The 16,476-nt window shown below is 45.9% G+C and overlaps 1 protein-coding gene across 5 annotated transcripts in view; it reads left to right on the plus strand.

Moving 5' to 3' along the window:
• The first annotated feature begins 6,623 nt into the window (after nt 1-6,623).
• arid1ab (AT-rich interactive domain 1Ab) overlaps nt 6,624-16,476 on the plus strand; it is a 39,928-nt gene continuing 30,075 nt past the window's right edge. For all 5 annotated transcript variants that reach the window (XM_060043683.1, XM_060043685.1, XM_060043684.1 and 2 more), the window contains exon 1: nt 6,624-7,862. In XM_060043683.1, coding sequence (XP_059899666.1) covers nt 6,948-7,862 — 915 coding nt within the window. In that variant the 5' untranslated portion in view covers nt 6,624-6,947. The remainder of the gene's footprint in view (nt 7,863-16,476) is intronic.

The raw sequence follows: 16,476 nt of genomic DNA on the forward strand, positions 1-16,476 counted from the left end.
TGTGTGTGTGTGTGTTTTTGCACATGTGTGGATAGCTGTGTGTGTGTGGGGGGTGTGTGTGTGTGTTTGTGTGCTTGTGGGAGTGGGGTGTTTGTGAAAATCATATGCACAGTCTAGTTTTTTTTCTTGTCACACAAAAACACACACACACACACACACACACACACAGACACACACACACACACACACACACACACACACACACAGACACACACACAGACACACACACACACACACAGACACACACACACACACACACACACACACACACACACACACCATGGGGGGGGATTTTATTTCTCCCACGGGAAAATAAAAAGAGAATGAAAAAAGATGGCTTCAGCTGTGTCATCAGTGTGCATGTCAGAGGTGTTTTTACCCAGCATTCACGGCAAACTCAGCCATACAGTCGCAGCCATACAGTCTGCTTCTCATCAGGATTTCAATTTAAACCCCCACTCCCACACACACACACACACACACACACACTCAATCACAAACCACAAACCACAAACTCATATGCGCACACACACACCCACTCCCCGCACTAGCACATACACACACCAACACACCCCACACACACACACACACACACACACACACACACACACACACACACACACACACACACACACACACAGACACACACACACACACACACACACACACACACACACACACACACACACACACACACACACACACACACACACACACAAACACACACACACACACAGACAGACACACACACACACACACACACACTGCCCCCGGTAGCACCCCCATACCTTCACCTTGCTCCGTGGGCCCTGGGGCCAGTGAGGACCCCCTCGGAGAATGGGTCCCGCCCTAGAGGGCCCCTTTTTCTAGTCCAGTCCTCCGCAGGGGGGCTACCAGACCACCACACACTGTTGTTATCACAGTTGATGGCTGGGTGGTGCAGCCGCTAACACATGCGCTCACACACACACACACACACACACACACACACACACACACACACACACACACACACACACACACACACACACACACACACACACACACACACACACACACACACACACACACAAACAAACCAACAAACACACCAACATATATCAGTGGCATGCATAAATAAACAACCATTTAGTCACAGCTCACAGAGGTTTAAAAAGCTGTGAATACAATTGAAATAGTTGTAAATAAAGGTGGTTGCAAGATCATATCACTATCAATGAGTGGCTGTTTTTGGCAGGTTAGTAAGCCTCTTCTGCCTGCATTTGCCCCATGTTGGTACATTTTTTTAATTTTATTTGTAATGGTTAGCCCATCTTAATCTGTAAAGCTTTATTCACCTCCATATGGGCTAATGTAATGATGTAGGCCTTTTGTTTATTGACTAATCCATTAATTGGTTTAGTGGTCCATTTGTAGTTCATTCACAGGTTTGTCTAACCGTTGACTGAGCTGTCAATGTTTTAAGCTGCAACGAGCGCCGATACCAATTAACGTGTAACTACGATCCAATAAATCTCTTTGAGGAGCGATGGACACCTCCTTCTTATTTAAATTGTAGCATGACCCCTGCTCGCCTCAGTGTCGAGAACAGCTGACGGGGTGCGACGGGGGATTCTCCACCAGGTTAGGGCGCGGGTGTGGGGGGGGGGGGGGGGGCCCACAGTGGAGACGGCCACTGTAAACACTGCTATGTGTGCTCCTTCAACCCGGGGGCTGGCGGGATAGTTACCGTGGCGATGAAGACGCGTGTCCCTGTGTGAGGGTTTATTTTCCATCTCCATTGAAAAGCAGAATACACTGCTCTGCCCTTGCACCGTCTGACACTCTGAGTCCTGTTGACCTTGTCCTGCCTGTGCTGGAGATGAGTATGTGAGACCGGATAATGCCCTCTACATAATATGTTCACAAAACACACACACACACCACACACACACACACACACACACACACACACACACACACACACACACTCACACACACAAACCTGTATAAAAGCTTCCTTGGATAAAAGGACTCCCACACTTGGCATTGTGGTTGGTGAGCCTCCATTTCAGCGCTTGTTGTGTGGCATCAAGGTCCCCTGACCTAGATTCACCTGAAGGAGCGAGACAGGGTTTTATTTCTAGGTCGAAAGTGATATAAGTGCATGATTAGTACAGAAAGCGAATTAACATCTGGAGAGAGGTGCGCCACAATGGTCCCTTCTCTGCTCTTTGCCAGAAATAGGAAAAATTACTAAAAGGGTTCGTCTAGTTTGAGCCAATCAAGGCTTAACCTGAACCCAGGGGCCATGGTGAAGGACACGAGCGAGAAAAAACTCTTTTGTGAATCGGTCTTTACAGCTTCATAAAGGAGTCCCTGTGAAGACAAGAGCCAACTCGTACTAGCCAGCATGTCGGTAATGCGGAGTAAAAGCTCAACGTGATGGCCAACCATTCAATTCGATAAATGTGTTCAGCCGCTTACAATAACAGGGTTGTGCAATGAGACACAAAAGAATTGGGCTCGCAAGACTGAACATCCTGATGTGAAAGGCCCCGTTCACATTACAAGTGGCCCAAATCAGATCTTTCTGCCCATGTGACACTGATTTTTCGCATTTGATTTTTTTTTCTTTTTTCGGCGAACATCACACTGCATCTGATCTTTTCAAATCAGATTTGGTTTTGGCAAGTGGGAATGCTAGTGAATCAGGGGGGCCAGACAGGGCGTCCATGTGTGTGTGAGTATGAATGTGTGCCTGTGTGTGTGTGTGTGTGTGTGTTTGTTTGGATCCTACACTAGCACAATCTTGGAGTAAATCCTGCAGCCAAGACTTCCTTTTCCATATTTTCTTCATGCCCTGTTATTCTACTAACAATGCAGCGCACTTGCCCTGATTGGACGTCAGGGCTCCCCAGTGAATACAGTCTCTGGGAAGAGGCCTACTGGGTGCCTACTGGACTTCTCAAAGTGGCACTTCCTTCCTTCACACACTCCAGACTATGCAAACTGCTGCCTGGTAACAGTCTGGACGCAGCCCAAGTTTCCTTTAGTGTATGTGTTTGTTGTTATTGTGTGTGTGTGTGTGTGTTAGAGCAAGAGAGAGAGAGAAAAAGAGTGAGCAAGGGGCTGCAATGTTGACATTCTCTCTCCGTATGCGTTTGTGGTGACAGATTTTTGTGCATTGGCGTGTGCTTCATCACGTGATCGCAGATGACTGGGAAACAATGTGTGTGTCACACTATTGTAAGGTCTGAGCGCGGTGTTTGGCTAGCGGGGAGAGGGTGTGAGCGCTTACGTGCATGGCCTTTGCGCGTCTCCATATTAAACTCCACTCTCGTTAGGAAATTCCACTCCACATTACTGGGTTGTCTTGACGATCGCGTGGCTCCCTTCCCAGACTGATTCTCAAGGGATTAAAAAGGAGGCCTTCTGAATGATCTGTCATCAATTAACATGCTTACCGAGAGTGACACTTTTAATGTTTGAAGAGGGAGATCAATTCAATGTATGTATGGGAAAAAAAATGAAACTTCCTTTAGCAGCATTACAGGCTGAAATAAAGTCACATAAATCTGTCATTTATCTTTTGTTGTTTTTGGTTTCATATTTAACTATTTTTTCCTCCATCTTTTCCTGTCATATTTGATATCATGAATTGGTTCAGCGCATTTTATTTGTTGCTATGCAAGTTATCAAAATCCTTTGATGTGGTTTATGTCTCCATTGGTAAGTTATTGAATTCCTACTTTTGTATCATCTTTGCCACTTCATAAGGGAATTCCTTCCCGCTCTTCCTTATCATATCCCATTCATCAACTTACCAAAAAAAACAAAAACTTTGTTTGAATGAGACAGTGGTTGGGGCTGTGGTCATGTGATCCGGGCTTCCCTTAGGCTGGGATCCAGGCTGCTGCCATGGCAACCGGTAAGAAGCCACTGGTGCTGGAGCAATGCATCATGGTCATCTCAGCCTCGACCGGGACATAGCATAAACACCCCTGAATCATCGTCCTGGGACAGATGGTGTGTGTCTGTGTGTGTGTGTCTGTGTGTATGTGTCTGTGTGCACATAACCGAAGTTGGAGATGGTGGTGGTGGGTGGGTGTCCTGCATACACCCTCACTGACTCCCTACCTGGAGCTTTGTCGTCAGCGGCTTGCTGAAACCATAGCTTCGATAGTGTATTTTCCGCTGTCTGCTGGAAACGCTCTATTTTTCAAATGCCAACTCAACAAGGCGTGGGATAAACGCAGCAGCGTGTAGGAGGTGTGAATCTTAGCCTATGGCGCCAAGAAGGATTAGCAGATACAATGAGGCAGGTTTTCGTGGTAATGCTTCCATCTACTCCTTCCTTTATGTGTTGATATTTGAAGCAACAATAATTGCCTGAGAAGACAGTCTTCATAGTCTCGGCCCTGGGCTCTTCTTCAAATTAGTCTATCATCCCACATTGATTTAGGCTAAGTAGGCTATAACACAATCTCCTGGTTGAATCCAAGTCAACACAGGCATCACAGGTGGCAGTGATGTTATTCGGAAAAGCAGTCCTGAAATGGGCTTTCTAAGTGTGCAGACTTGTTCTGTTGCATTCAAGAGACGATAATTCCTTAAATGACTACAGAAATCGTATATTTTCTTATATTTTTGTGCCTCATTTATGCTGACCTCTTCAGGCGAACAATGAGGAGTCTGAATCGAAAGTAGTTTTCAAAACATGGTATTGTCTGTAACAATAGTCTTTACCACAGGGACCACAAATACATGTATTGGGTTCGCAATAATAGCCCATATAAAAACTGTGCATGTTGTGGGGATGCATGGGGAGCCCCCAGAGGGAAAAGGCCCAAACACATCATACAACCCCCTGGTTGCCTATGTTTACCAAGTTTATGCTAAAAATAAAGCATTTTCCAACCCCCTTCACTGCCTGTCTGTGCTTCCTTCTGTTAGCATGCACTCTCTCTCACACACTCCCCCTCACGCAATCACACACACACACACACACACACACACACACACACACACACACACACACACACACACACACACACACACACACACACACACACACACCCCTCAGCCTATACGTGCAGGCAGAAAGAGGACCCCACCCCCAATACACCTCTCCATTCAAACACGCTGCTTCTTCATAGCCCTCAAATCATCTATTTATATTTTTTGTTACCTAAAACAAAAAAAAACTTTAACAATGAAAATCCCTTCTCTCCCCACCCCTGTCCTCTGAGTGAGAAATGTCAGCCTGGGCCCGGCGACGCTAGCTCGCTGCCAGAAAGCCCTGCATTGTAGAGGAGAAAAGCGAGAGGCAGTGCTGTGCTGTGCTGTGCTGTGCTGTGCTGTGCCGCCCATCCCCCACGTTCAGATAGCAAAGTTCTGCTGCTTCTGCAAGCAGCGAGGTTGCTGCTGCTGCTAGGAGAGCGAGCAGGCAGGCAGGCAGAGAGAATGAGAGAGGGGGTGGGGAGACAGCGAGAGAGACAGACCGAGAGAGGGTGGGAGTGAAAGAGAGAGGGTGGGAGTGAGAGAGAGAGCGAGAGAGAGGGTTGGAGTGTGAGAGAGAGTGAGCGAGGGGGGGGGGGGGGGGGGGGGTTTGGGTGGTGAGAGAGAGCAAGAGGGAGGAGGGGAGGCAGAGAGAGAGCGAGGGAGAGAGTGTGCGTGTGTGTTCCCATTAATTGTGTTAGCCACTTTATGCATTCTATTAAAACCTAAACCCTCGCTCTTCATGTTTTTAGGATTAATTAAACGTTGAATCTATAGCATTCTGTGTTGAATAGCATACCATTTGTCCATATGGTCTCCCCCCCAACACACACACACACACACACACACACACACACACACACACACACACACACACACACACACACACACACACACACAGCCCTCACTACTCCTGTTTCTCTTTTTTGTGTGTCTTCACTTCCTGCTCTGCGACCGGCTCAGTCCATCCCCCATCCTCTTTCCTATCTTCCCTTCCCTTTTGCTGCTCTCCAATTCTCTATCTCTCTCACACACACACACACACACACGCACACGCACACGCACACACACACACACACACACACACACACACACACACACACACAAAGGGTGTAATTTTATGCTTGCCTCTACTTTCCTCTCTGCTCCTTTCGTTTTGTTCATTGCAACACGTGTGCGCGACTACACGTTGGTTAGCTTATTCTCTCCAGGAAATAACCTAGCTGCCCATGTTGCTCCAATTCTGTAGCAAGCTGATACGATTAAGTGCACAAATGAACATAACACGAGGAACACAGCTCATGCATGAAGTAATTCCCATTGGTTGGCTGAATAGCTGAACATGTGCTATTTCAAGGAGTTTCTTACATGAAAGGCAACACTCTTTGTGTGTCTTATTATCCAACATATGGATATGTGTCTTTATAAGATGTAAAAGTATAGATTTAGCAGAGCTGAATCTATAAGGAATATGTGCATGGGTGATTCTATCAGTCTTTTAAAATAAATTACAAATCAAACTCAAATATTTCAGTCTGTGAAGCACCTCAGTGTACTTCTCATTAGAAGCACAACAAATGCTCTCAATAGCACAATAAATACAGTCCGGCTCCAGAAAGTGGCTGCTCCGCTCCAGAGTTTACTTCTAGCTCAGCGTTTCAGTAAAATGGCTGTGTCTCGCGGAGCCTCGTGCTGGTTTGGTTGGTTTCTAGCTCACTCTCTCGTTCTGTAACAGAAGCCCCCCCACATTTGTGTCGGTGAATTTAATTCCCTGGCTCTCTATTTATATTCTCCCTTAAACTTTTAGTTGAAACGGAGTCGCCGTGGATACCGGATTCGGTCCGGAGGAAGGGGGAATGAACCGGGGCACGGGTACATTGTTTAAATAATTGTATTTATGTTCAATGCTATTCAGAGTTTGATTGTGAGTGACTCGCAGTGCTGAGAGAGAGGGAGAGAGGAATATCATGGCCGCTCAGGTCGCCAGCGCCGCCACTCTCAACACTAGCCCGCCATCGGAACTCAAAAAGCCGGATCGGGACCCGCAGGAGGAGTCGGTACCGGGAGAGAAACAACATGAAAATAAGGAACCGGGATCTGACAGCGGATCACCGGGCCAGAAGGAGCTGCAGGACGGGAGCGATGCTGGAAATTCTGGGGGAGGAGGGGATTCTGACATGAAGAACGGGAACGGGAATTTACCAAGGGTAAATAATAACAGCAGCAACCAGAATGATACAGGGGGGCCCGAAGGAAATAACCATCCCGGGATGGGACACCACCACTCGGGCCCCTTTCCTCCACCTCCTTACGGTTACAACCAGCACTACAGCCGGGCCCCTTTTCATCAACATGGCGGACAACAAAGCCCTGGCATGGCAGCTGCATCGGGGCCGGCAGTGCAACCAGGCAGTATGATGGACTCTTACCCTCCTAATTCACACGAGCACGGCTACCCAAACCATTACAACAACTACAGCCCATTCCCAAATAGGACTTCTTACCAGGGCCAAGGATACGGGGCCATGAATTCCCCGCGTAATAACCAGCCTCCGGCGGCTGGGGGGCAGCCAGGCAAGCAACAGCCCGCAGGAGGAACCGCTGCTATGGCTGCCTCTTACAATAATCAGAGGTATAACATGGGAAATCAACAACCTACATCTACACCAACTTTAAATCAGCTGCTGACCTCTCCAAGCTCTGCGAGGAGCTATCAAAATTACCCTCAAGGAGACTATAACAATCAGGAAGGGGCCAGCAAGGGACCAGCAGATATGGGAAGCAGTCAGTATGGTGGGGGCCATCCGAGTTGGCAACAAAGAAGCCATCATCCTCCTCCCATGAGCCCGGGAAACACTGGACAACCTCTTAACCGAAATCAGGTAAACTTTACTTACAGTACTGACCTACTTTGAGTTAGTTAAAGTTACTCAACGACTCTCCAAAGGGACCATAGTCTTTCATATTGCAATGGAACAGCCATTGTCCATGTAGCAAGATCTCTAAAATGGCTGCCTCTCTCTTTCTATCAGTACCACCCCCTGCAATAATGTTTATATGACATAGAATAAGCATCAGTTGGTGTTGTAAACAACTTTGTAGTGACTGGGGTCTCGGTGTGACTCGAAGATACGTCCAGTGTGAGGTAGGGTAGAGTTTGTCGCAAGAAATTTGGGTGGGTGAACTGACATTTCCTTGTCATGCTCGGTCTGTTTCACTCCACATGTAGTTTTAAAGCGATGTCCGACTGATTTGTCTCGGGATCCACGTTAAAGTGGGCTTCATGAAGTGCACCCTGTGATCCAAAGTTTTGTCAATAAGAGACTGCCGTGACACTAGGATAACAAGAAGATGCCAACGATAACGATGACTGTTAGACACATTTGCATATGCATAAGTCACCGTGACGTTAAAACGTGTTTTCTCTAAAATGCTACCTTACGGTGAAAGTGTGGAGATTGAGAGCAGCGAATCGCAAAATGTATATCTGTGGAGGTGTTTACATCGTATCAAAGTCTGATTTCGATCGAGGCGGTTCTCTCCTAATCAAGGGAGGTGTATTTGTCCGGGAATTTCTCTCACTGTTCTCCCCATGTGCCGCTTGTAAACACGGCCAGTGATTTTGTGTTGGCAAAGTGCAGATTGCTTTGCTCTGGGATTTGAATTATGGAGGTAAAATCCTGCTGTCAGAGCCAGGAGACAGTTGGTCTTAGGTTGACATGCGAGTCGAGATCTGATTGGCTCCCAATCCTCCGCTCCTGGCCATTTATAATTGCATCTAATGCAACGCTGCGAGAGCAGCTCTGCCCAGCTCCTGTTATTTCACGCTTTCACAATAAGGCATTTCGAGCGTATTGGTCTGACTAAATGCATGCGATTCAACGTAAATGCATTTGTATGCATTTATGTATCGATATAAGTATTTATGTGTTCGATGTAACGTTTTTTTTTTTTTCGAGTTTAAATGATAAACTAAACGACGCTGACAAGATATGTAATACGAATAAACGGTTCATGTTTGAATACGTTTGTTTTTTTAAACGTTAAAACATCATGTTCTTTGGCTCCCCACTGCAGTAATTTGCATGTTGACACCGTTTTAGTCTCATGTTTTTATTTCCTCTCCTTTTTATCTTGTCTCTGCGGATATCTTTTTTTAGTAAGAGAAATATCGGCTAATCCAGATTAATTATGGGGGACAACTGTGGAAGACTTGTACCCCTAACCGACCCTGTTACGGTATAGGTGCTAGGTGTGGTCTTTTTAACCTCTCTCAGCCTTTTTTAACCACTGCTTTCAGATCAGCTAGGTTGAAGTTTAGGATAAGCTGGCTCTGGCCATGTTGGAGATTGGAACATGATGACCATCAAAATAGTTTTGTTTTTGTTTACAAAGCAGTCCTTTGGTACCATGTCCATTTTAGTTGGTTGGTCCTTGGTTTACATAGCCGAATGAGTACTATAGCCAGGTCAACACGACCAACATGCAGCCCTCTACTGCGGGGATGATTGCAATGAGACTCTGAGAAAGCTCCCTGATTGTTGTTTCTACTTTTTCTTTGTGTTTTCCTCGACCGTTGCTGGTCACATGCACAACAGGTAGAACCAAGATGGGCACTGCTCAATCACTCCCTGTCCAATCGCCATTGGACACTGAGATGGTAACCTGTAAACAAAAACATGAGGGAGAATTAGGAATGATGATATTTTCTGCAGTGACCGTGTTCTGCAAACAATACTCAATAGGCAATTGAGCTGGATTCTCATATGGTAATGTTTCTATCTGAGGTGCTATGCACAGTAGAGCGCCCCCCCCCCCCAAAAGAAAATCCCAATAACTAAAACAAGGATGTGGATGCACTTAATGTTATAATACTAGACGTCAGGAAAAATATCAAAGACTTTGTTTTGGTCCAGGCTGCGTTTTAATATGCCAATTTCTTTATCAAGTCGTTTTTTAAAAAGCTTTTTATTTGATGGGTTGGGTAAAGTGGCAACCGTTGATTCAGCATGCCATCTCCAATTATGGAAGAATAGTACTGTGGATACAGCGGTGATTTCCGGACAACTCAACATCAAATCATTGGGTACAAACTGGATGCAAGAGCTGCTACATGCTTTTTATTTATCTTTGGAAAAGCAACTTTTGTAATTGCATTTTTCTTAATTTCCCTCATCTAATTTGGGAGAATGGTCTAGGGGGCATTTTCCATTGCAGTTGTGTCTTGAGAATCAGCCGTAACCATGACCTACATTTAGTGAGTAGCCATCTAAAATTCTGGGAAGTCCCCCCCCCCCCCCCCCCCCGCCCTCTCTCTACTACTAATGAGAGTCTGTGTTTCGGTGTTGGTAGACCTGACTATTCAACACATTGATCGGTTACCTGGGGACGTCTTTATGTACCCCATTCTGTTGATGGTTTAGTACCTCTGAAGTAATTGCCAAATCAAACCTGGCAATTGTATTTTCTTTATTTCTTTCCTTGATGTTTCAAATCCGTACTTGGGATGTTGACACTTTATTCCCAATTCATCATTATTAAAGTAAAACATTGTTTCCTGTAAAATGTTAGCAGCAGGTGAACCTCAGGCTTCTTTTTTGTTTGGTATAAGCAGCAAAGTCACAACGCAACCCAAAAAACATTGATCTAATTGAATGCATACAAATTAAAACCTATACAGATCAACTGTAATTATCACCAGCCCTTTTTGTGTTCCCTTGTCGTCTTGCTGGGCCCATCCTTGACATTTTGGGTTTTGTGCCCTCAGAACAGTTGCATACCCTTACTCTGTTGTTGACGGGTACAATCCCAGAGAAGAGCAAGCCTTGCTTGTCTTGCCGCTAGTACGCCGATCGCTCAGGCCGTACGGTTAGAATTAACACCTACTCTGGTGGTGTTAAACGGGTAGCGGGTGAAGGGCATTTGTTCAGAGTATCGTTTTGCGGTTGGGTTTGTTCAGAGAGCATTTTTGAGTCGTGTTAACCTGTTGTTGTTCCTCGATGTCAAAATCCATTGACTGCCATTGAGTTGTTTGCATCAGTAGTAGAGTTTGTGTACAGAATTGTCTCGTCTTGAGTATTGCATATGCTCAGGGTCCAAAATGAATGCCTGCCACCACCCAATGAACCTTCAATCATCCTATATGCGTGACAGAAAGAATGCATTTGGAGTTGCTTAAATCCGTGTCAACTAGGAGTGTTGTGTGATCACCTAGCATTATGGGTCTGTCGACACGGTTTAGCGTGTCTGTTTTTGCGGATTGACTGGCTAACTCGATGTGGCAGCCAGCCGATCAAAGTTCAAACTTCACATGTGCATGCTTCTGACCGGCCTTGCGGCAACAAGACAGTTTGGGGGCGTCTTGCGGCATAGCCCACGCTTTGATTTCGCCATCCGCGCTTGGTCCGCGGTTAGCCATCGTTTTGTTACGACCCAATGGCGGCTGTTACGAAAGACTTGTTTTGGTTTATGATGACTGTAGTCGCCAAGCACTCGAAGGACTCCTTGGCTCAGAGGGTAACCGGCCTGTCGGCCCCAGATGAATCTCCAGCCCTAGAATATGTTAATTGAGTGATGCCTCGGTGCTTATATTGGGGTAGTTTGCCTCATGCACAAACCAAGTGTTCTGATGATGAAGTATGGCACGCCGGTGGTAGCTGCAGGTGTTATGATTGTGGGGGGGTTCCCCCACTGAAAGCCGAGGTAGAGGGGAGCCTCTTTGTGGAAGCCCTGAGGCCCTTTCCGGCTGCCTTCGACTAAATTGACTGAATGAAGTCATAAACCAAAAATGTACGCCTAGTTTAAAAAAAAAAAAGTATATTAAAAAACGAAATTGCTGTATGTAAGCAAAAAAACGCTTGAGCACTACACCGATGGAAGAGTTGCAATAAATGTAACTGCATAAACAGTTTTCCCCTAAAACCTGTGTTTATATCTCTGTTGTAAGATTCATATCACTATGATGGATTTTTGGAGCATAAGCCTTGGGAATTGTCATTATGAAGACAACAACTTTGTATTGTCAAACAATTTGTTTTTCGGGCAGGAGAGGTGCTACTATTTAAGAGGTGTGATATCCTCAGACGGTCCCACCTGATGGTTTATTACTGCACAGCACACACATTTGTCATTTCAATAAAAATGTATATTTTGATCGTCAAGTCTTTACTTGCTGTAACGTATTGCCTTCTACAGCAGTTGGATGAGGTTTAAAGGACACAATGAAGGATTTTTTCTACCGTGTTACCATTGCCTTCTCCTTCCCTATTGCTGGTCAGATTCTGTAAATCTACGGTTTCCCATTTTTGAATCTGTGATTTTTAAACAATGTGATCGGTAGTTTAATTGCTGATTCCAAAGCTCTGGCATGGTGATATGGACTGCTTACGGTGTTTTCCGACAACGGCGTCAGTGCAAAGGAGACACTGGCCTAGACGTGATGCCATTTGAAATTGCAACACACCATATCTACATGTTTTTTATTTTTATTCATTCAAAGTGTGCTAAAGCACAACCCTGTCCAAATGTTTTTACGTGTTATTTTCTACCACCTGCTTGCTCTCATTTCGGCAGTCTTGTCCCTTTTTTATTTGCTCTCTGTGGCCGGCTTGTGGTTTGGCTCCAGGGTGGAAAAAGAGGAGTGAACTCTGGAGTTCACCCTCCACGCTCGTCAGTGCTGAGTAATGATTCCCCCGCCTCAGGTGTGTGTCTGTGTCTCTGTGTGTGTGTGTGTGTGTGTGTGTGTGCTCTCTCCACGTGGGCACACATGCACACAGTCTCTTACTGTGTGTTTGGCCAAACAAAATCGGTGTCAGTGATACTCGAGGGAGGAGGAGGAGACGGGGGCGAGTGTGTGAGTGCTGTATTTTGTGAATGATCTTCCTAGCTCAATTCCACCCCCCCCCCCCCCCCCCACACACACTCTTGACAGCTGTGAGTATATTTATGTATAAAGTGCAGTGTGTGTGTGTGTGTGTGTGTGTGTGTGTGTGTGTGTTGGCTGCCTCAGGACCCTCTCTGAACGGTCTGCTCCACGTGCCACTGTGCCATCCATCTCTCTCTCCCTCTCACCACTCCTCTTCTGTCGCTCTCGGCCCCTCCCTACCTGCCTGCTCCGTCTGTAAACCGTAAGGCTGGTCCATTTTTAGATGATCAGATATCATAAGATCTCCCCCCCCCCCCAATATAATGCAAAAAGACCCAAATGTAATCAAGGGTCAATAATCGACAAAGAGCAAGCTAATAAAGGTCTTTCATTTGACTGACCCATGAAAGTCTGAAAAGGTCACCCAACGAGATCTCTTTCTTGTGCAGCCCGGTTTGGATGTGACTGTGATGGAGCTTCCTCATAACATTACGAAATATCCGTTCCCTCCTCCTGTCGGCCTTGTGTTTGGTTTACTTCTTCGTCATTCTCCAGTGTAGTCAGTTTAGCAGGGCACAGCCTCTGTGTCGTGCTGTACAGAGCGGGGCACATTTGGCCTGATGCGGTCCACTCTACATGGCACTTCTGGAATAGCTGAACAAGGGTGAAGTGGCCTCCGTAATTCTGGCCCGGACCCGATGACCAGAGCGAGGCCTTGTTATTCCTCAGCCCCCATTGTAGCGAACGACTTGCTGTGGCACATTACCTTTTCACGAAAGGACCCGGGAAAAAAAGCACGCCCACTCTTGCACATTGTGAATGCACTGGAAAAAAAAAAATGGAAATACTAAAATTACCTCCGCCATGGACAAATGTCACACTCTGGCTGTTGCGTTTGGGCTACGTCGAATATGAAGGTAATTCATTTCTTTTGACATTTACCTTTTTGGAAATGCTCCAGATTAGCATAGTAATATCCCCGTTCTGAAATACAGCACCATGTGTCCGCATTCATTTACGTGTGTGTGTGTGTGTGTGTGTGTGTGTGTGTGTGTGTGTGTGTGCGCCTGGTGTTTGTGTATGTATATATCGTTTTCCTTGTGTAAAAGGTAACCTTTTCAAATATGTGCTGATATGTGTTTATACCGGAGAGATGCTCACGACACGGGGCTTCTATACCTGCACAGAATCCAAAAGCCTTCCAGGTGACTGAGCGAGATGAAGGGAGGGGCATGTGAACCCTGCCTGGCAATGACGCTCTACAACCAAACGGGCTCCCCCCCCCCCCCCCCCCAGCCTTTAATTTCTCTGATTACGGTGCCATTGCCTCGATGTGCATAATTACCCAATAATTAATTGACTCCTATTTAACGAGCAATGAATTATGTTCATCACTATTTATTGTCTGCGTTGTCGCTAATGCCCAATTGGATTGCTCAACCTTTTTTTCATAAAGCACAATAAGCAGTAATGAAATGCAATACGGTTGCTTATGCAAACAACCATAACCATACTGTTCTTCCCTCATCCACTCTCCCAATTTGGCCTTTCACACCAGGCCTTATGGCTGATGAACTTAATGAGGTGTTCCAAAATGATCCCAAGAAAATGGCAATTCGTTTTCTTGAGAACAAGTTGTTCATCCCAAGAAAGTTGATGCCTCAAATGATGTAAGGACGAACGACTCGAATGCATATCAGAATTGCAATTGCTCTTTTTCTACAAAAAAAGTTTTGTAGAAACTCGTATTGTTATCTATATCAAACATCCACCAAGGCACTGCGCTATGAAACGAGTACCGTTGGTTTCTCGCACACATCACGGTCCTCCCGCACCACAGTTCTGCCATTGTCTACAACTGCCGCGTCAGTGGGGTTTGATACACATGGGCGTGTCCCCGCTATGGCTGTTGTAACTGTCATCCCATAGCGCTCCTTTCTTCCCTTCACCTGCCGATTTGCATTGCTCTGGGCCCAGGTGTAACTGTTCCCTGTGTGTGCGCAAACACACACACACACACACCACACACACTTTTGAAGCTTTGTGTGGTTATTAGATTGGTGTGTTTTTCTGCCATGTATTCACATTATATATATATATATATATATATATATATATATATATATATATATATATATATATATATATATATATATATATATATATATATATATATATATATATATATATATATATATATATAGGGCAGTATTTGTCGCCATCATCCAACCCAGGGACTTTTACAACCCTTAGAAAGTTGTACCCAACTGCAAGTCGTCAAGTTCGCCCTGCCCCTGCTGTTATCCAACGGGCGGTTTGATTGTCTGTTGGTTGTCTGCCAGAGAGAACGGCTAGGGTTCAATGTGCAACGCTGGCGGCTCGGGTGCTTTCCCGCTCCCCCAGAGCACCGCTGGCGGCCAACAGCGTGCGCGAGGCAGTCGGACCATGCCCGGCCCAGCAACAGCCATTGGGTAATGTCACGCTGGCTGATATTCCCCTTAAAATAATACAAACATTTTCGAAATGACGGAGAAAAGAAAACTAGTTTTAAGTGTGATACCATACTTTAAATTACAACTTGCTAATTGACAAACATTTCGTGCTATTTATTAAATTGTGCAAAAAGATTCCCCATGCTGATACATTTTCCTCGTTGCCCCGACCCACGCTGTCCCATATCCCTCTCCTGCCTCCCTCTCTCTCTCTCTCTCTCTCTCCTGCCTCCCTCTCTCCTCCCCCTCCTCTCTGCAGCTCTATCTCACGCTGGCACCCTGTCTCCGCTTTGATCCCTCCATTACTCTATTGGCCCACGCTCTCACCCACCTTGCCCTCTACAACGCAAGAGTACCCCGTCGCGGAACCCGTGTCTCTTCCCTGTCTTTGGTGTTTACAGGGAGCATCACGCTCAACTACCAACACTGACAACAAAGACAAACAAACAAACGAGGGAAATCAAGTAGGCTTATGCCGCCGCCATCCCCTCGTAGACAAAAAAGTCTTTTAGCATTCCGCGGAACAGCTGGGGAAACATCTGTGTGACTGGTGTTAGTGGCACGCTGTTCTCTCCCCCCTCGCTCTCTCGCTTGCAATACTTTACTTTTGTGGAGTCGTGCGGCGGTCCGCTGGAAGCTGGATCCACAGAGGATTGTGGTTGGATGGGACTCTTGATTGCCTTAATTGCCTTTTTGTCATTTGCCTTTTCCGCTCCCTCTCTAACCCAATGCGTTGTTTACATTTGTTATTACACAGCTTTTTCCCCTTTCCCTACTTCCTTTTAAATCCTTTTGCAACCTTTGTATGTGTGTGTGTGTGTGTGTGTGTGTGTCTGTGTGTTTGAGATGCAGCTGCAATATTTACATTCATGGTTTGTAAGAAACTGTTTGACTTGTCAGCATGTGGCCACATGTGTCCACATTTGCAACTGTTCCTCCTTTGTCATGCTGGGCTCTTCGACCAGCTTCGTCTAAACAGTGTCACACCAGGGATGTCTTTTCATCCTTTCAGAGTGGTTGGAAACTCTGTGATCCTTGCCCTTATTCCCAGTGAGAAAGCGGTTCTCTTGTTACAGTAAGGCTTCTGGTGTCTGGCCCAGACCAAACTGACTCGGAGGCCAACACTAGTGACGTGTAAGG

Source organism: Gadus macrocephalus, chromosome 22, assembly GCF_031168955.1.
Source record: "Gadus macrocephalus chromosome 22, ASM3116895v1".
Taxonomy (NCBI): Eukaryota; Metazoa; Chordata; class Actinopteri; order Gadiformes; family Gadidae; genus Gadus; species Gadus macrocephalus.